At 36.1% G+C, this 18,487-nt stretch overlaps 1 protein-coding gene across 5 annotated transcripts in view; it reads left to right on the top strand.

Annotated features, from left to right (window-relative positions):
* The first annotated feature begins 2,670 nt into the window (after positions 1-2,670).
* The window catches only part of OVA4 (Nucleotidylyl transferase superfamily protein), a 265,199-nt gene continuing 249,382 nt past the window's right edge, over positions 2,671-18,487 (top strand). For 4 of the 5 annotated variants that reach the window (XR_016352847.1, XR_016352848.1, XM_089787495.1 and 1 more), the window contains exons 1-2: positions 2,686-2,881; positions 2,967-3,116. Coding sequence is in view for 3 of the 5 variants with exons in the window: in XM_089787495.1 (XP_089643621.1) it covers positions 2,799-2,881; positions 2,967-3,116 (233 nt within the window). In the remaining 2 variants the exon portion in view is untranslated. Of the gene's footprint in view, positions 2,882-2,966; positions 3,117-18,487 lie in introns of all 5 variants that reach the window. The other variant, XM_089787496.1, reaches the window with a different exon arrangement.

The raw sequence follows: 18,487 nt of genomic DNA on the forward strand, positions 1-18,487 counted from the left end.
AATTATGTTTAAATAATAAATCAAAGAAAAAATTTCTCATGGGACATTGATTTCAAAATATTAGAAAATACATAAACGAGTACAAACATATGAATACTATCATTTATAACATATAAAATTATAGCTTGAAAAGAAATCATCCAATTAAACTTTATATCCAAATTGGGTATAAAAATATATGATCAACACAATCAAACACAATAGATAAATAATAGTACATAATAAGGTGATTCATCAGAGAAGGTTAGTGGTTGAAGCTTAGTTTTTCATCTCTTCCATTGTCAATTTGGGAGTTTTCTATTTTTTGCAATGTGTTTGTAGTAATTGTGGAGACAAAGTATGAATGATGAATTGGTTAAGTATGCAGGACTGTTGTAGATTTTTTACTTGTTATGGCATTTATAAGGATCTATATTTTTACCTTTCATCCTTTCATGTCGATGAATTTCAAATCTTGCTACTGATCAATAAAACTTCTTGTGATTTCTTTGGATTTAGAGGATAAGTAGAGTAGAGTTGTGTAAACTTGCAGTTTCTTCTTCATTTGATTGATTGAATGTGGAACGAGATCATATGATGATTTTGAAGAGAACCTAAAGAGAAATAGGGGAATTTTTATAAAAGTGAAATGACCCACTATTGCAACTAATGATTCCAATTATTATTTTGTAAAAATTCCAGCATTTCCTTGTATAGTTTTTTTCCTTTTTTACTACAAGGAATTTACAAAGACTTAGATCTTAGCTATTTACAAGGTTGAGTTCTTATTATAAGGAATGTTTAAATCTCAACTAAACATTTTTGTGGTTACCCTAGGATATTTAGGGTGTTCTTCTCATTAAGTTTTAATTTTAGAAAAATTCTATGTTCTTATTTTGAAATAAATTTATTAAAATAATTCGCCATAAGCCCTCTCTTTTTACATTCACAACTACATACATGAAATGCTGCTTGTACAAATTCATTTTTGGTTATTAGGTGTCCTACATTTTATTTATTAGTTTTTTTTTTTTCATAGTTAATAAGCGATACCAAAGGTTCACTTGATTTTTTATAGTAGTAAAATTCCCAGCGGTTATATATCAAGAAAAAAATCCAAAGGTAAGTTGAAAGATTTATTTTCTAAGTTCAATGAGTCTAATGAATACTTAAGAGTTTATATACAAAAAAATAGAGGTGGGAAGTCCCTAGAGAAGTAGTGGTATCCTTATATAGGAAAATAAAAGAATATTGTAAACTATAGAGTAACTTGACTTATAAATATGGCTAGAGTTAGTTTAAAGGAAATATTTTAAAGCAACCAATTAAAAAATATTGGTTATATTCCAAAGAAGTTAATGAAATTAAAAAAATCTTCTATAAGCCCATAATGTTTTTATAGGTCAGGGACTTTTACCCTATGCATCCATTTGGAGCATTTCATAAGTACAAACAAGACATCCTAAAGGGATGATCACTCCATATTAGAAGAGCATGCTCCACTATATCCATTATCTCCCAAACAAGAACTAACACTTGCCATTATTAAAGATCAATATAATGGTATTTCCTCCAAACAACCTCTCCACGTGATCATAAAAGGAACAACATGCATAGGGAAATCATACTTGATGCATTACATCAAACATGCACTTTGGGTTTTAGCAATCTCAAAAACAACAATCTACTTATAGTTTCTCCTACAAGAATTGAGACATTCAACATGCATGCCTCAACCATACATGCTACCCTTAGAATACCAATAAGATAAATGTACCCACTATGTGGAGAATCTCTATCAGTCCTTTAGGAAGAGATGAGATATGTGAAAAACCTTCTTATTGATGAATTTAGCTTCATAAGACCAAAAGTAATTTTGAAAATAGATAATAAATTGGGTGAAGCTTTGCCCCGTCAATATAACATGTGATTTGGAGATACATCTATAATTCTTGTTGGTGACTTAGCACAACTTCCCCCTATCATGGTGAATGTATACCGATTGTGGCAATGCGATGCGATTTACTTATTTATGCATATTTGCATATATTTAATATTATCTTTTAATGTCATTGTTTACCATATTTATGTTTTATTAGATGTGTATTACATTATGGGCATCTATTATGTTTATGTATAATGAAACTAATAATTAAATATGTGTTTTGTGGAGTAACTATGATTGGGTTTACACCATTTTTGTGCGGTTTTAATGCACTGGCCTCCTACAGGTATGTAAAAGAGTCGTAGTTTTAAGGCAATATTGGGACTATGTTATTACGATGTATACCAAAAAGTTGTACATGCTGTATATTGTTTAATACAAATATCACTAAATCATATATGTTGTGTACTATGCTTTTAGCGTCTGAATGTTTATGTCAATACAAATAACTGTTAAATGTTTCCAAATCTTAAAAAGAAGCACCTCAAAAACAATTACTCTTGATTATATATATAAAATGTACCCTTATAAACAATTACTCTTAATTATATATATATATATATATATAAAATGTACCCTAAAAAACAATTACTCTTGATTATATATATATATAAAGTGTACCGTCGAAATCACAAGATCCATAAAAGTTGAATAAATGCTAGGACTCATTTCCGCCCCCCTGAATATCACCTTCAAACTAGAACTTATGGTTATACTATATGTAAGTCCTAATAATAATATTACTAATCCTAATGATGAAAACGAAACTAGAAGATTTTGCTGTCCAACAGCATCCAAAATCTGAACGAAAATCGAGCGTTCCATTTTAGAGAGGGATAAAAGGAAGCAGAAGAATTTGTCGAAAACAAAAGTAATGGCGTCGGCGATGGCCACGGCCCGCCCTTCGATTCTGTCATTGAATTCGCTCAAGTCATGCTTTCATTCTTCACTCCATCTGTAAGCATTTCTTTACTTTTTACTCTATGTTTCGCTTCAAATCCATTGAGCGTAAAGATTATAACAGTGTTGTATTGTTGAACAGATACATGGGCAAACAATTAAGTGCAGGACGGCGGCGGGACTGTAAGGGAAGAGTAATGACAATGCCATCTCTCTGTAGCTACCTTGCAAAGCCTCGCAGTTTTTCAGCGTCTTGCTCTGTTGAAGATTCATTCATTTCTTCACCAGCAAAGTAAGTTCACTGCTTGAACCCTGATGTGCTTGCTTCTCTTCACACTCTGGGCTCGTTAATCATTAACAAGTTAGGCAAGCCATAAGCTTAGGAGGCTGCCAAATTTTTTTTGGAAACATGCTCAATTGAAGTGCCTCAGGGGATGGTTGAGAGCTATTCCGAGTAAAGTAAACATATAGACACCTATAAGACGAGTATAAATGCCCGAGAATTTTTGGACCAATACTAGATTTTTCAAGAATCAAGATGCTTCGGCATTTAGGGAAGTAGTGCAGAGCTGATTTCAATTTTCATGGACGAGTAGAGCACTAGTAGTTGCTGCATTTTTAGATATTATACTTGTTTGAAGGGCTTACCTACTATTACTGCGGTGTGCCACAATTAATGCATCATAAGCTTAGAACAATATTAGATGTAAAAGCCATATCATAAGGTAATGGTGACAATAACTTTTAAATCTTTTAATAAAAAGATGCTAAGAAGTCCACAAAATATTGAGGGGGTGGGGCGTTGAATCAGTTTTGAACAAATATAATTATAATTAAATCTAAATTTATAAAATTGATTTTCAACAATTCAAACAATTATGCACAACAATAAGAAACCATACACCATAACACAATGATTTATTGACTTGGGAAACCCGTGATCAGAGGGAAAACCTTGGCGGGGATGGTACTGACAAGATAATAAACTAAAAAATAAGTTCCTTGTGAAAGGATTTGACCTTGTTAAGAGTCCAATACAATTCATTTAATACAATAGTCCTTGTTAAAGGACAGATCCATTTGAGGAGACCTTGAACCCTTGTTGGAAGGTTCTAACCCTGTTAAAGGCTGAAAAGAACAAATAGACCCACTGTTTAGGTGCTCCAACAAAAATGAAAGATAATACTTTCAGGATATCATATCCAAACAACATGAACTGACTAATTTGCAACTTGCTTACTAAAACAGTTCCCTTGAAGTCTATTTAGTTATCCAACATCATCACTGCTCTGCTATGATAATCCAGCATCAAGATTTGCATCATACAACTCACATGCATCACATACATACATCTTAAACAAGCAAACATCTCTCCTTTATACCCTTTACAAAGAATTAATTAGGCTGGCCTATTAAAGCTTCCCCATTGTACAATTAAATACATAAGACCATGTTAAGGCATACATGCTTTTATAAGCATCAATACAACCATTACATTAAGTTTCCCACACATTACAATGAGAATATTACAATTTGCAATGATAGACCACATGTTACAATGACACAATCGACTGCAAGTGAAATACATCTCACGTTATTCACTAGCAACCTTTCCAAAATAATACAAATGCCTCTCACTCCTGAACATACGTGCACAAACAAGTTTTCTACCATCTTCCATGCTTGCCAACACTATTTCCTGATTGCCAATAAGGTATAGCAAAAATACCTTAAACTGTCTGTGTCATGATTTCTTGTACATTGGTCTGCTACCTATCTTCACTAATCACTTTTAACTCAATCCACACATTACGTTAAGTATAGAAAACATAGACATGATGTCTACACTCCTTTTACTACACAAATGTAAGCTCACATATCTAAATCTGTCAACCACTATCCTCACTGAACTGATATAAAACTTGCAATATACATAATCTGAGTCCGTCATGAACTAAAGAATAGATGTTATCATCAATGACAAAACCTGCCATCAATACAACATCTCTGCAATACATCCAAGTGCCAACAACATCCTCAATTCCTAACAATCTCCCCCTTTGGCATTGATGGAAACATATAGTGAAAAACCATCAATCCAAAAGTGAACACCAAAGTACTATTTCTGAGTATCTTCAACATATACAGTCTTCAAACTTTACATTTACACGAGAAGTTTTTCACTTATTTTCTCCCCATGTCAAAGGAGCCAATATGTCAAATATCAAAAACTCACTAGCAATCTCTCCCTTTAATGAAGTTTTCTCCCCCTTTGATGATAATCCTATCGAAGTACCTACATTGAATCAAGCCAATCCGCAACAAAAAAATAATGTTGATTGCCAACAAACAATTTTATGTCAAAAGTCATTAAATAGGAGCTCTAAGACTAGCTCTGCACCATGGGACCATTCCCCTTAAGGAGCAGTTTCAAGCATCATGTCCAGGTTTTTTAATGTGCTTTGAATACACTTGACTGATGCATATCTACATCAATTATTCTTCACAGGGTGGGGCCATTACCCCAAGCATACCTTTGAGGTACTCAAAAGTGTCCTTAGCCAAAAGGTTTAGTAAATATATCTGCTACATGCTCTTTTGTGCTCACATATTCCAATCTGATTTCCTTCTTAGTGACTTTCTCTCTCAGAAATGGATACGTAATAGCAATATGCTTAGTCTTTTAATGTAGAACTGGATAATTTGACATGTTAATTGTACGTGTATTATCACAATGCATTATGATAGGTTTAGAGAATGTTATACCAATGTCTCTCAACATTTGTTTCATCCACATCAACTGATTACTATTATTTTCTGCTGCTACATATTCAGCTTCTGCTGTAAGTTGTGATATGCAATCTTGTTTCTTGCTCAACCATGATTCTCCAAGAAAAATGCTCTTCCACTATTACTTTTCCTATCATCAACATTTGCCACCCAATTTGCATCAGTATAGGCATATAATGTGAACTCATTTGATCTATCATACCATAAACCAAATTCCAAAATTCCTTTGTATTTGAATATTCTTTTTACTACTGCTAGATGTGATTCTTAGGATCTGCTTGATATCTCGTCACAATACCAACTACACTAGCTATGTCAGGCCTAGCATGAGTCAAATACTATAAACCACCAACCATAGATCTATATCTTGTCTGAATAGTGCTGGGAAAATCATCATTATTAGTCAACTTAGAACTTGTCACCATAGGCATTCCAGCTGGTTTTCAATTTTCCATACCAAATCTTACTAGCAGTTTCTTAAGATATTTAGTTTGTGATTTAAAGATACCATCTTTAGTTTGAATTATTTGCAATCCCAAAAGTATTTCATCTCACCTATTATAGACATTTCAAATTTACCTTTCATTTTATCAGAAAATTTATTACTTACCTCATCATTTCCTCAAAAAATGATGTCATCCACAAAAACTTCAAAAATCAATACTCCATCTGAATCAACTCTTAGGTACAGATTACTGTTTGCACTTCCGTTTTTGAATCCCAAGTTTAGCCAAGTGTTTATCTAACATCCTATACCAAGCTCTTGGTGCTCGCTTCAATTCATAAAAGGCTTTCTTCAATTGGCATACCATGTCCTTTTGCCCTGTCAATGGAAATCCATCTGGTTGCTCAATGTATACCTCTACCTCTAATTCTCCATTCCAGAAAGCTGATTTGAAATCCATCCAATACACTTTGAATTTTTGATTACTGGTATATGCCAAGAATAATCTAAATGCTTCTAATCTTGCTACATGGGCAAAGGTTTCTTCAAAATCAATACCTACTTGTGTGAATAATCTTTACATACCAGTCTTGCTTTGTTTCTTACAACTTCTCCTTGCTTATTCATTTTATTTCTGAATATCCACTTAGTTCCAATAATATTCTTATCTTTAGACCTAGAGACTAATTTCCATGTATTGTTCTTTTCAATATGTTCAAGTTCTTCATTTATAGCATTAATCCATGATTCATCTTTGAACGCTTCATCAATATTCTTAGGCTCAAATGGTGAAATCAAACAAATCTCATTTCTCATTCTTCCCCTTGTCATTACTCCACTACTTGCATTGCCAATAATCTAATCATCAAGATGATTCAAAGAACATAACTTGGCGTTCTTTGTTCTTCTCTAGGTTCTTCAAGCTGAACATGAATTCCTTTATCAATTTAGTTTCTATTTTGCATTCTAATTTTGTACTTGTCTTTGATTTGTGCTCATATTATTTCTATCATCATCTGAATCATGCTCAAAAGTTCTCTCTTGAACCTAAAATCTTTCATGAATTCTTACATTTGCACTTTCAACAATCTTCTTTAACCTTAAGTTATAGCATTTGTAAGCCTTACTTTTAGTAGAATATCGAAGAAATATACCTTCATCACTTCTAGGATCAAACTTTCTTATTTCATCATCTCTTTTGATAAATCATTTACTTCCAAAGATTCTAAAATACTTAACAGTGGGTGTATGACCAAACCAAAGTTTATAAGGCATTTAACTTGTTCCTCGTCTAATCTGAACTATGTTCATGGTGTATACTACAGTATTTTCTACTTCTCTCCAATGTACATGTGCCACTTTACCTTCAAGTAACATCGCTCTTGCTGCCTCACAAATTGTTTTGTTCCTTCTTTCTACTAGTCCATTTTGCTTGGTGTCTTAGGGGCTGAAGTTTATTCGCGAATTCCATTGTCCTCACAATATGCATTGAATTGATTAGATGTGAATTCTCTACCTTTGTCAGACCTTAAACATTTTATCTTGAAACCTGATTTATTCTCAACTTTTGCTTTAAAGATCTTAAACTTATCAAATGCTTCAGATTGCTCTCCTAGGAAAGCAACCCACATCATTGTAGTGAAATCATCACCTGCTCTGCTATGATAATCCAGCATCAAGGCTCACATCATACAACTCACATGCATCGCATACATACATCTCAAACAAGGAAAACATCTTTCCTTTATACCCTTTACAAAAAATTAATTAGGTTGTCTTGTTAGAGCTTCCTGAAGGTACAATTAATTACAGGGATCGTGCTAAGGCATACGTGCCTTCATCTCACATCATACAACTCACATGCATCGCATACATACATCTCAAACAAGGAAAACATCTTTCCTTTATACCCTTTACAAATAATTAATTAGGTTGTCTTGTTAGAGCTTCTTGAAGGTACAATTAATTACAGGGATCATGCTAAGGCATACGTGCCTTCATAAGCATCAATACAATCATTACATTAAGTTTCCAACATGTTACAATGAGAATATCAAAATTTGCAATGGTAAACTACATGCTACAATAACACAGTTCGCTCCCAGTAAAATACATGGCATGTAACACACTAGCAACCTTTCTCGAATTAATCCAAATGCCTCTCATTCCTGAACATATGCGCACGAACAAGTCTTCTATCATCTTCCATGTCCGCCAACATTAATTCTTGTTCTCCAGTAGGGTATAGAAAAAATACCTTTCATTGTCTTTGTCATGATTTCCTGTACACTGGTCTGCTACCAGTCTTCACTAAACAGCTTGTAATTCAAACAAAACATTACATAAAGTATAGTGAACATAGATATGATGTCTACACTTCTTTTACTACACAAATGTAAGCTTGCATATCTAAATCTGTCAACCACTGTCCTTGCTAAACTGATCAATAACCTGTAATATTAAAATTTGAGTCTATCAAGAACTAGAAAACATATGTTGTCATCAATGATAAAACCTACCATCAATAAAACATCTCTGCAATACATCCAAGTGCCAAAAATTGTTGAGTAATATGGATTGTTTTTTGCAAATGTACTAACATTGCCATTGTAATTGATATCATCCAAATGCAGATTTGGATCTCCTATAAATATAAGAAGAGACATGTCTATGGTTTAATCATCATTTAGTTAATGATAATATATTAACTAACAAAAATAATAATATGTCTAACAATATATATATATATTTAACATGGATAAGTATATATAGAAAATGACGATTTACCAATAACAATAATGTATCTCAGATTGAATCAATCCAGCGTAAGCTACAAAATTAACACTCCCTCTTAGCTAGGGAGGATTTGTAGAACACATTATGCTCTCAAGTATATGAAGAGATATCATCTTAGTATGATACTCTTAGAATGATATATTCAAGGACATCAACATAAATCCATCAACTTAGATGTTATCTTTCAATATAATTTGAAGTATGATTTAACAAGAAATATCAATCATATGATATTCATCATACATATATTCTTTTGGTATGTGCATTGGCATCAAATCCTTGACGCCTACTAAAAGAATATGTTATATCCTAGAAGGATATGAGTTATCTAATTTCCGACACTTCGAGATAACAACTTAACAAGAAATCGCAATGTCATGGTCTCTACCATGACACGTATCATGATCTCCGGCACTCCGGGACAACTTAATGAAGTTTGATCATGATACCTTTGTTATCATGACTTCCAACACTCTGGGACAACAACTTAATGAAGTTTGTCATGATATCAGGTCTACCATTTATAAGACCGTCACCTTACAATGGTTACCTTCTGTTTATATATGTCAATGAAAGATCGTCACGTTTCATTACATATCATATGCGAGTGACAACCATGAACTAAGTCAGAGGGTGGTACAAGGGCTTTCACCTCAACTCTCTCACAGAGAAGGAATGCATTACAGGGAATTTCACTTCGAACTTTTCCCTTATAGAGAAGAGATCACTCTTCAAATTTCTCCCTCTGAACAACAATCTTGGGAAGTCAAGTCCTCTAGTCACTCCCTTAGAGCTATCTTCGCCTAAGGATGCATGTCAAACTCTCTTTGAATCTGATATCGATCTTCCAGACTTTTTGGTGATAAGTCATTACTTCCTCATTATGTACATAGAGATAAGCCCATCAAAATCATGCAGTCATACACACATTTTTAGACTCCCTCTTAGTATCAATCTTTTGAGCTACTATGTTGCCTTTGAAGAAGTGTCAAACTCCCTCTTAATATAGAAGGATACTCATAATCTAAGACATTGCGAATATTTGCTTCAAGAGTCTCACTTTATCCAGCCTGATCATTAGATGACTAATGAGTTCTAGATCACAACTTCTTCGGAACTATTGTCATAAGATTGAGCCTGCACAATATTTGCTGGTATGTGTAAGGTACCAACCTTCTTTTCTTGCAAAAAACATCCTTAGATACAAGGGAAAAGATCAAGGCAAATAACTCTTATAGCATGTATAGAACTACAAATAGAAAGAATACAATGAGTAAATAAATGTAATACTCAAAAATACTTATTTACACAAACATCATTGCTACAAGTTGCTCCAGCGAGGGTCCATATGCAACAAATCAGAAAATCGTCTCCATATAAGCATTTTTCAAACAATGGGAATGAAACATTGGTTAATTATTCCCCCCCCACAATGTAAAATTCCTACTTACTCCATTTAATAGGGTTTTCAGTCACTCTTTAGTCCTAGGACTACACATTAAATTCTTTTTTCCTTGAATGGAATCTCTTATACTTCTTGGTTTGTCATATTATATTCTGCACAAAGGGCTTCTGATTGATATATTATTTTCATCAGCCAATAGGAAGTTGAGTCTCCAGTTGGTCAACACTTGTATTAGCATTCGGGCATGAACAGTGACTTTGCAACTCACAAAATCAATATCATTTCGTTACGATATATGTAAAGTATAAGCTCGCTCAATGTGTCCATTCACCAACTTCACTCTTCCATTTCGAACATATGAAGTAATACAATCTCTCTCTCAAAACATCTTATTTGATCAATTTCTTCCATATTCCTAAGATCGTATTTTCATATCCACGATATTTTAGGTCATCTTCTACAAGGATCGCTTCCATTGAAAGTTGATTGTATGATTTACGGAGTTATCAAAGAACATATGTATGATCTCCTAATGGCCCAAACATATATAACTCTCATGATTGTTATAGTAAATACATGCGAACCATTTATTTGTAAGTTGTGCTATAATTTCTTCATAAGCATTATGCATCTTCGGCTTCAATGATTTGATACTTTCCTCCCAATTTTTAATGTATTGTTTAATTTAACAATTTGGCAATAATAGGTATTATGATAATCTTCTAAAGCCAAACAAATATTGGTACTTAATAACCATATTTTGATTTATGATGGAGACACAACCAAAGACCATAATGAACACACAAGATAATGGAAATATTATTTTCAATGAAAAATGCCCTATGGGCTTACAATAGTATGATTCTGGAGAAAGAAATCCTCCACACATTACCTTCTCTCTAACTCCACTAAGAACTACCTTTTACAATGCCATAAATGTTCTTAAATAGACCCCAATTTGTTTAGGATTAGGAATACATTCTAGAATACGCTAGTTGGCATCCACCGCCAAAACAGAAGGTTTCAGAAGTCACGTTAGAAGTTGGTGTAAAATTAGAAGAATCCAGAAACGGTAGTCCAACTTTCGGGAGGCATAACTTTTGAACTGGGACTTCGATTGACGAATCGTTTACATTTTCAGAAAGCTCTCAAAGCGCTCTATAGCCCTATGGACGAGCTTGAAGTGCTCTACAGCCCTATGGACGAGTTTGGCTAGTCCCCCATTTTTCGGCCTCGTACGAGGCCATTTAGTACCCCAAATCTGACTTTGAAGCACTCTTAGGAGGTCTCTAGGAAACTTAAAACTGCAATAACTTTTTAACCGTAAAGTCTTTTGACCTAATTCTTTTTCTAGAGCGCTTTAAATTACAAGTATAATCATCCCTCCAAATTACACCCTCTAACTCATCATAATTTTAGCTCTATTACAAAATAACCCATTTTCTACATTTACATGTATCCCAAGGTGCTTAAAAACTCTAACCTAGAAAACTAATAGTGGAATTGTGAGAGTTGGAACCTTTATTTGACTCAAATGGGTATCTTGAAATAAAAACACATTAAACAAAAACTATCTCTAAGCATATTTTTGGGTGGTACAGGATTGCCCTTACACCACTGGATGCTCCTGCATCAGACACCCAGGGTAGATTGAAAAGTGACCCTGTCACTTTATGGTAGAGGAAAACCCAAATGGGCAACCTCCGTTACTGATATCCAAATTGAGTCCTCTATTGGTTGGCCTTTCCACTTCACCAGGTACTGTTCATATTGCCTAGTTTTGGTACTCCTGCCCACACGACTATCCAAAATCTCTTCTATCTCCTCCTTCTTTGAAGTAGGAATTGGATATGGCTCCAACATCAACCCCTCATCTGCACCATCATGATATTCTGTTAAGTCTGCAATGTTGAAGATAGGAGAAATGTGAATCCCATCTGGCAACTCCACCTCATATGCATTTCCCGAGTCATGCTTCTTCAAAATTTTATAGGAGCCAAATTTCTTCATCTTCAGCTTGTTGTAAGTACCCACTGGAAACCGTTCCTTTCATAAGTGTTCCATAACCAAATCCCCTACTTGGAACTCCTTATGTCTCCTCCTTTGATCTGCCTTGGCTTTATACTGTTGATTCATCTTGGTGATGTGTGCATGGACCTCCTCATGTGGGCTCTTGATATGTTCAACAAATTCTTTTGCCTTGGCACTTGTCCTCTCCCCTTGCTCCATTTTCCTTAATTCTGGTGCAGTCCTTGGGCTACTTCCATACACAATTTGGAATGGTGATCTACCAGTACTCCTATTTACAGAATTATTGTAAGCAAATTTTGCTTGTGGCAGAATCAAATCCCATCCCTTGGGCTTATCTCCCACTAAACACCTCAGCAAATTGCCCAGACTTCTATTTACCACTTCTGTCTGTCCGTCAAACTGCGGATGATGTGTAGAACTAAACCTCAATTCTCTCCTCAACTTCTTCCATAAAGTCCTCCAGAAATACCCCACATATTTAGTATCTCAGTCGGAAATAATACTCTTTGGGAGACCATGTAGTCTCACCACCTCTCTAAAAAAAAAATATGCAATATGTATAGCATCATGAGTCTTGTGGCATGGGATGAAATGTGCCATCTTGGAGAACCTATCAACCACCACAAATACTGAGTCATTACCCTTTTGTGTCCTCGGCAATCCAAGAACAAAATCCATACTTATGTCCTCCCAAGGCTTTGATGGAATAGGCAATGGCTGATAAACTCCAATATTGTGACTAAATCCTTTGGCTGCTTGACATACTTGACAACTTTGCACAAATTTCTTCACATCTTGTGACATTTGAGGCCAAAAATAATGTTCTCTAAGAATGGCAATGGTCTTATCTCGACCAAAGTGTCCTGCCATTCCCCCACTGTGTTTCTCTTTGATCAAGTTTTCCCTCATCGGACTCCTTGGAATGCATAATTGACTACCCTTGAATATCATACCATCCTGAATCAAATAATCTAATCACCTGGTTCTATCTACAGTAACAGGTTCTTTACAAGCCTTCCACACTTCAGCAAAATTAGGATCCTCAGGGTACAGATTTTTGAGTTCATCAAACCCAACCACTTCAACCTCCATTACTGTAAGCAACAACTATCTCCTACTCAATGCATCTGCAACCCTATTAGACCTTCCACTTCTATGTTTCAACAAAAATGTATAGCTCTGCATGAACTCTACCCACTTCATATGCCTCTTGTTCAATTTACCTTGGCTATTTAGGTACTGCAATGCTTGGTGATTAGTATACAAGACAAATTCTTTTGGCAACAAATAATGCCTCCATTTCTTTAAGGCCTGAACGATTGCATAGAACTCTTGATCATAAATAGAGTACTTCTTCTGTGCATCATTCAATTTTTCACTAAAATATGCAATTGGCTTACCTTCTTGGTTCAATACAGCCCCAATAGCATTGCCACTAGCATCACAATCTACCTGGAACACTTTACTGAAATCAGGAAGTGCCAACACAGGTTGTTCTGTCACCTTCTTCTTCAACAATTCAAAACTCCTTGCAGCTGTTGTAGTCCACTTGAACTCTTTCCTATCCCCCCTTATTGTTTCAGTCAGGGGTGCACATATGCCACTGAAATTCTTAATGAACTTCCTGTAAAAACTAACTAGACCATGAAATGATCTCACCTTAGTAGCAGACCTTGGAGTAGGCCATTCCAAGATGGCCTTTACCTTCTGTGGATCCATTTTGAGACCTTCAGATGATACAACGAGACCTTCAGATGATACAACAAACCCCAAGTAGACTAACTCTTTTTTTACAAAGCTACATTTCTTCAAATTAATTAACATTTTCTCTTCCCTCAACCTTTCAAGGATACTACGAATGTGCAATAAGTGTTCATCCAAAGTCTTACTGAAAATTAAAATATCATCCAAATAGACAATAACAAATTTTCCCAAGAATTTCTTTAGTACCTCATTCATAAGCCGCATGAGGGTGCTTGGCGCGTTGGTCAGTCCAAAGGGCATGACTAACCACTGATATAGACCCTCCTTGGTCTTGAATGCAGTCTTCCACTCATCTCCCTCTTGTATCCGTATTTGGTGATAACCACTCTTGAGATCTATCTTTGTGAAGTACTGAGCTCCACTCAAGCAGTCCATAAGATCATCCATTCTTGGCAAAGGAAACCGATACTTGATGGTTATTCTGTTTATAGCTCGAGAATCTGTGCACATTCTCCACTCTCCATCCTTCTTTGGTGCCAGTACTGCAGGTACTGCACATGGACTCAGGCTCTCTCAAATCAAACCCTTCCTCAATAGCTCCTGAACTTGTCTGTTTAACTCGTCAGTTTCAGTAGGAGTCATCCTATGAGCAGCCTTGTTAGGCAAACTAGCTCCAGGGATTAAATCTATCTGATGACTAATCTGCCTTACTGGTGGCAACCCTTCTGGAACATTATCAGAGATGATATCTCCATACTCACTTAATAGGCTTGAAACTTCAGGTGGAATTTCACTACTACCTTCCTTATCTCTTCTAAGAATCAAAGTATAACACATACACTGATGTTTCATACCATCCAAAAATTTTCTTCCATCAACAAGACATATCCTAGCACTACTGCATACCTTTTCACCTTCCTTTATCAAGGGCTTCAGTTTGTGGCGAACTCCATCCTTTGTCAGAGAGTATGTATTTGCATGACCATCATGTATAACATGTCTATCAAATTGCTGTGGTCTTCCCAACAATAAATAACAAACATCCATTGGAATAATGTCACAGAGAACTTCATCATGGTAACTCCCAATTTTGAACTACACCAAACACTGTTCACTAACCAGAACCTTATGATCATCCTTCACCCAAGCAATCCAATAGGGTTGGGTGTGTTTCCCGCTCTTGAGCTTTAGCTTAGAGACCATCTCCTCAGACACCAAATTGTCAGTGCTGCCACCATCAACAATCACATCACAACACTTATCCTCGCACTTGCATCTAGTACGAAAAAAATTCCTCCTTTGTCTAGGTTTAGTTTCACCACTTAGTAAGACCCTTTCATTTATGAGAATCTCTCCTCTTTCTGCATCCTCAAAATGTGATGACTGTGCATCCTCATCCACATGAGCAACCCTTGCTTGACCATCGGCTCTCCTATCTGTCCTTCCTTGTCATTGAGGGCATTCAAATGCACAATGTCCTTCTTCATTGCAATGAAAACAGGTACCACAGAAGGCTCCTCTTCCTGAACTTTGTCCACGTCTTCTGCCTCTTCCTCTTTGATTTCCAAAGTTTTGATCTCGAGAGTGGTTGAAACCCTTGTTCCTATGGTTCCTGCTAGTGCCCACATCTTCATTTTTCTTCTGGGTCTCATTTCGGCCTCCAAATGACCTACCACCGCCCCTTCCTCCTTGACCGTGCCCTCTTTGCCTTCCGTCAAACTTTTTGTTTAGCTTCTCTTCAACTCGCAGGGCAAACTGGTATGCCTCTTCAATGCTAGTCATTCTAACGAGACTTAACTCCTCTTGAATGCTAGGTTGCAATCCACTGAGGTAATGGGCAACTTTCTCCTTATTAGCTTCTACATGCCCTGCCCTTATAAGAAGTCGATAAAATTCCTCTGTATATTCCTGGACAGATTTTCTTGCTTGCTTTAACCCTTGCATTTTCTTGAACAAATCAAGCTCGTAATCAATAGGAATGAACTGCTTCTTTACTTTGTCCACCATGCGATCCCACTTTGTGATTTTTTCCTTTCCTCTTCTATTCCTTTCCAGCTGAATCTCTTGCCACTAGATTTTGGCATGGCCTTTCATTTTGGCCTTTGCAAACTTAACCCTCTTTGGGTCCCTGATATCCTCATACTCAAAATACTCCTCTAGTTCATTGATCCAATCGATCAACTCATTTGGGCTTAGAGTTCTCGAAAACATACCCACATCAATTTTAGGTCTTTTTCCAAGCTTAGAAATGACCCTAAAAAGCCTCTCCTCTGCTTGATTTAGGACTTCCTCTTCACCTTTCCCTTCCTGTCCAATATTTTCTTCTTCATTTTATTCTTCACTTTCGTTGCCTACGGCAACATTCAGTCCTTTGCGGATCTCCTCCTGCAATGCTTGAACTTGTCTCTGGAAGGCTCTAACCTCAGGAGTAACAACTGGGGCCCTTCCACCACGTTCCCTTCGTGGAGACATCTTCTTGTCTCAAACCCACAACCACACAGTCCTGGTGCAAACTGCCTCACAGTCGGCACTTTGTCTACTCACTTAGGAAAACCCGCTCTGATACTACTTGATGGAGACACAACCAAAGACCAGAATGAACACACAGGCGAAGGCAAATAACTTTTCAATGAAAAATGCTCTATGGGCTTACAATAGTATGATTCTAGAGAAAGAAATCCTCCACATAGTACCTTCTCTCTAACTCCACTAAGAACTGTCTTTTACAATGTCATAAATGTTCTTAAATAGACCCCAATTCGTTTAGGATTAGGAATACATTCTAGAAGACTCCAGTTGGCATCCACCGCCAAAACAGAAGATTCCAGAAGTCACATTAGAAGTCAGTGTAAAATTAGAAGAATCCAGAAACGATAGTCCAACTTTCGGGAGGCATAACTTCTGAACCGGGACTCCGATTGACGAACCATTTACATTTCCAGAAAGCTCTCAAAGCGCTCTACAACCCTATGAAGGAGCTTTTCTCGTTCCCCTTTTTCTGGCCCCGTATGAGGCTGTTTAGTGCCCCAAATCTGACTTTGAAGTGCTCTTAGGAGGTCTCCAGGAAACTTAAAACTGCAATAACTTTCTAACCGTAAAGTCTTTTGACTTGATTCTTTTTCTGGAGTGCTTTAAATTACAAGTATAATCATCCCTCCAAATTACACTCTCTAACTCATCATAATTTTGGCTCTATTACAAAATAACCCATTTTTTGCATTTACACGTATCCCAAGGTGCTTAAAAACTCTAACCCAGAAAACTAATAGTGGAATTGTGAGAATTGGAACCTTTATTTGACCCAAATGGGTATCCAAAAATAAAAACACATTAAACAAAAACTCTCTAAGCATATTTTTGGGTGATATAGGATTTCCCTTATACCACTGGATGCTCCTGCATCAATTTATATGACAACAATGTGAATTCGGTTGCACCCAAGTTGGAGACATTGCACTAGAGGTTTAAGCTGGTTTCACTTTTTAATGTTTGTGTGGTCATGGTTTGACACTATTTTCATGTTTCAAGGTTCCATTTGCTCATCGACATTGAAGATACTTGTAAGTTCCATATCTGACCATTGTAGGTGGTCTCTGCAATTTTCATGGATAAAAAATCTGTAAAGTACGCAATCACCATGGTGGGGTCTCTAGGATTGTGGCCAGAATTTCATATGGGGTCAAGGTCGACAACTTTTATATTTCTCTTGTATTGTATCCATAGGGAACATTACAAAGTGAGCCTTTGATGATCTGCAAATGGGGTGTCTTAAACACCAATGACAACCATCTAAACAACATCACCACCAATGGACCCTTGCAAAGTGTTGAGTGAATCACAATGTTTGTGAGTCAGATCGTGAATATTCTAACACATGAAATTGGTCAAAACATGTTTGGACACATTCGCCACTCTGCTTTAGAATAAGAGCAACTCATCCTTTGTTTGCTTTCACATTTACAAAGTAGACAAGTTGAGATTCCTTATTTTGATGATGTTGCATAAGAAGCGTTTGCTAGGTCTGTCCTTCTGTTTCTCTAGAAATCATTGAAGAGAACACTTTTTAGCCATTGAAAGATTGGAATTTAGTGTCTTAACAATGTGGCTTTGATTTCGGCCTTCTATGGATTCTTTTGAATTTGAATGCCTTTCCTTGGATTTGTTGGAATAGCTTCACAAATTTGAATTTATGCATCCAACAAAGTGGATTTGGCTCAAAGTCTCCGGTGTGGAAGATTTTCGAGTGAGATACAGCTGGCCCGATGTCTAAGAAGACAAGAAATCCTGTGCACACAGTGATTACCGTGACTTGCATAGAATGTGGCTTGGGTTGTAGATGTCTTGGAACCTACTCAAACAATGGCCACTCCACTATGTGTTTATAGAGGCTTAGTTGGTTCTGCTATGCTCATTTATAGACAAAAATTAAATAAATAAAATGACCCAGGACCCATAATCAATGACTGTGTTAGATCTATTTGAACTGCCCAGA

This window comes from Cupressus sempervirens, chromosome 6 (genome assembly GCF_028749045.1).
Source record: "Cupressus sempervirens isolate cs-2001-9-10 chromosome 6, ASM2874904v1, whole genome shotgun sequence".
Classification (NCBI taxonomy): domain Eukaryota; kingdom Viridiplantae; phylum Streptophyta; class Pinopsida; order Cupressales; family Cupressaceae; genus Cupressus; species Cupressus sempervirens.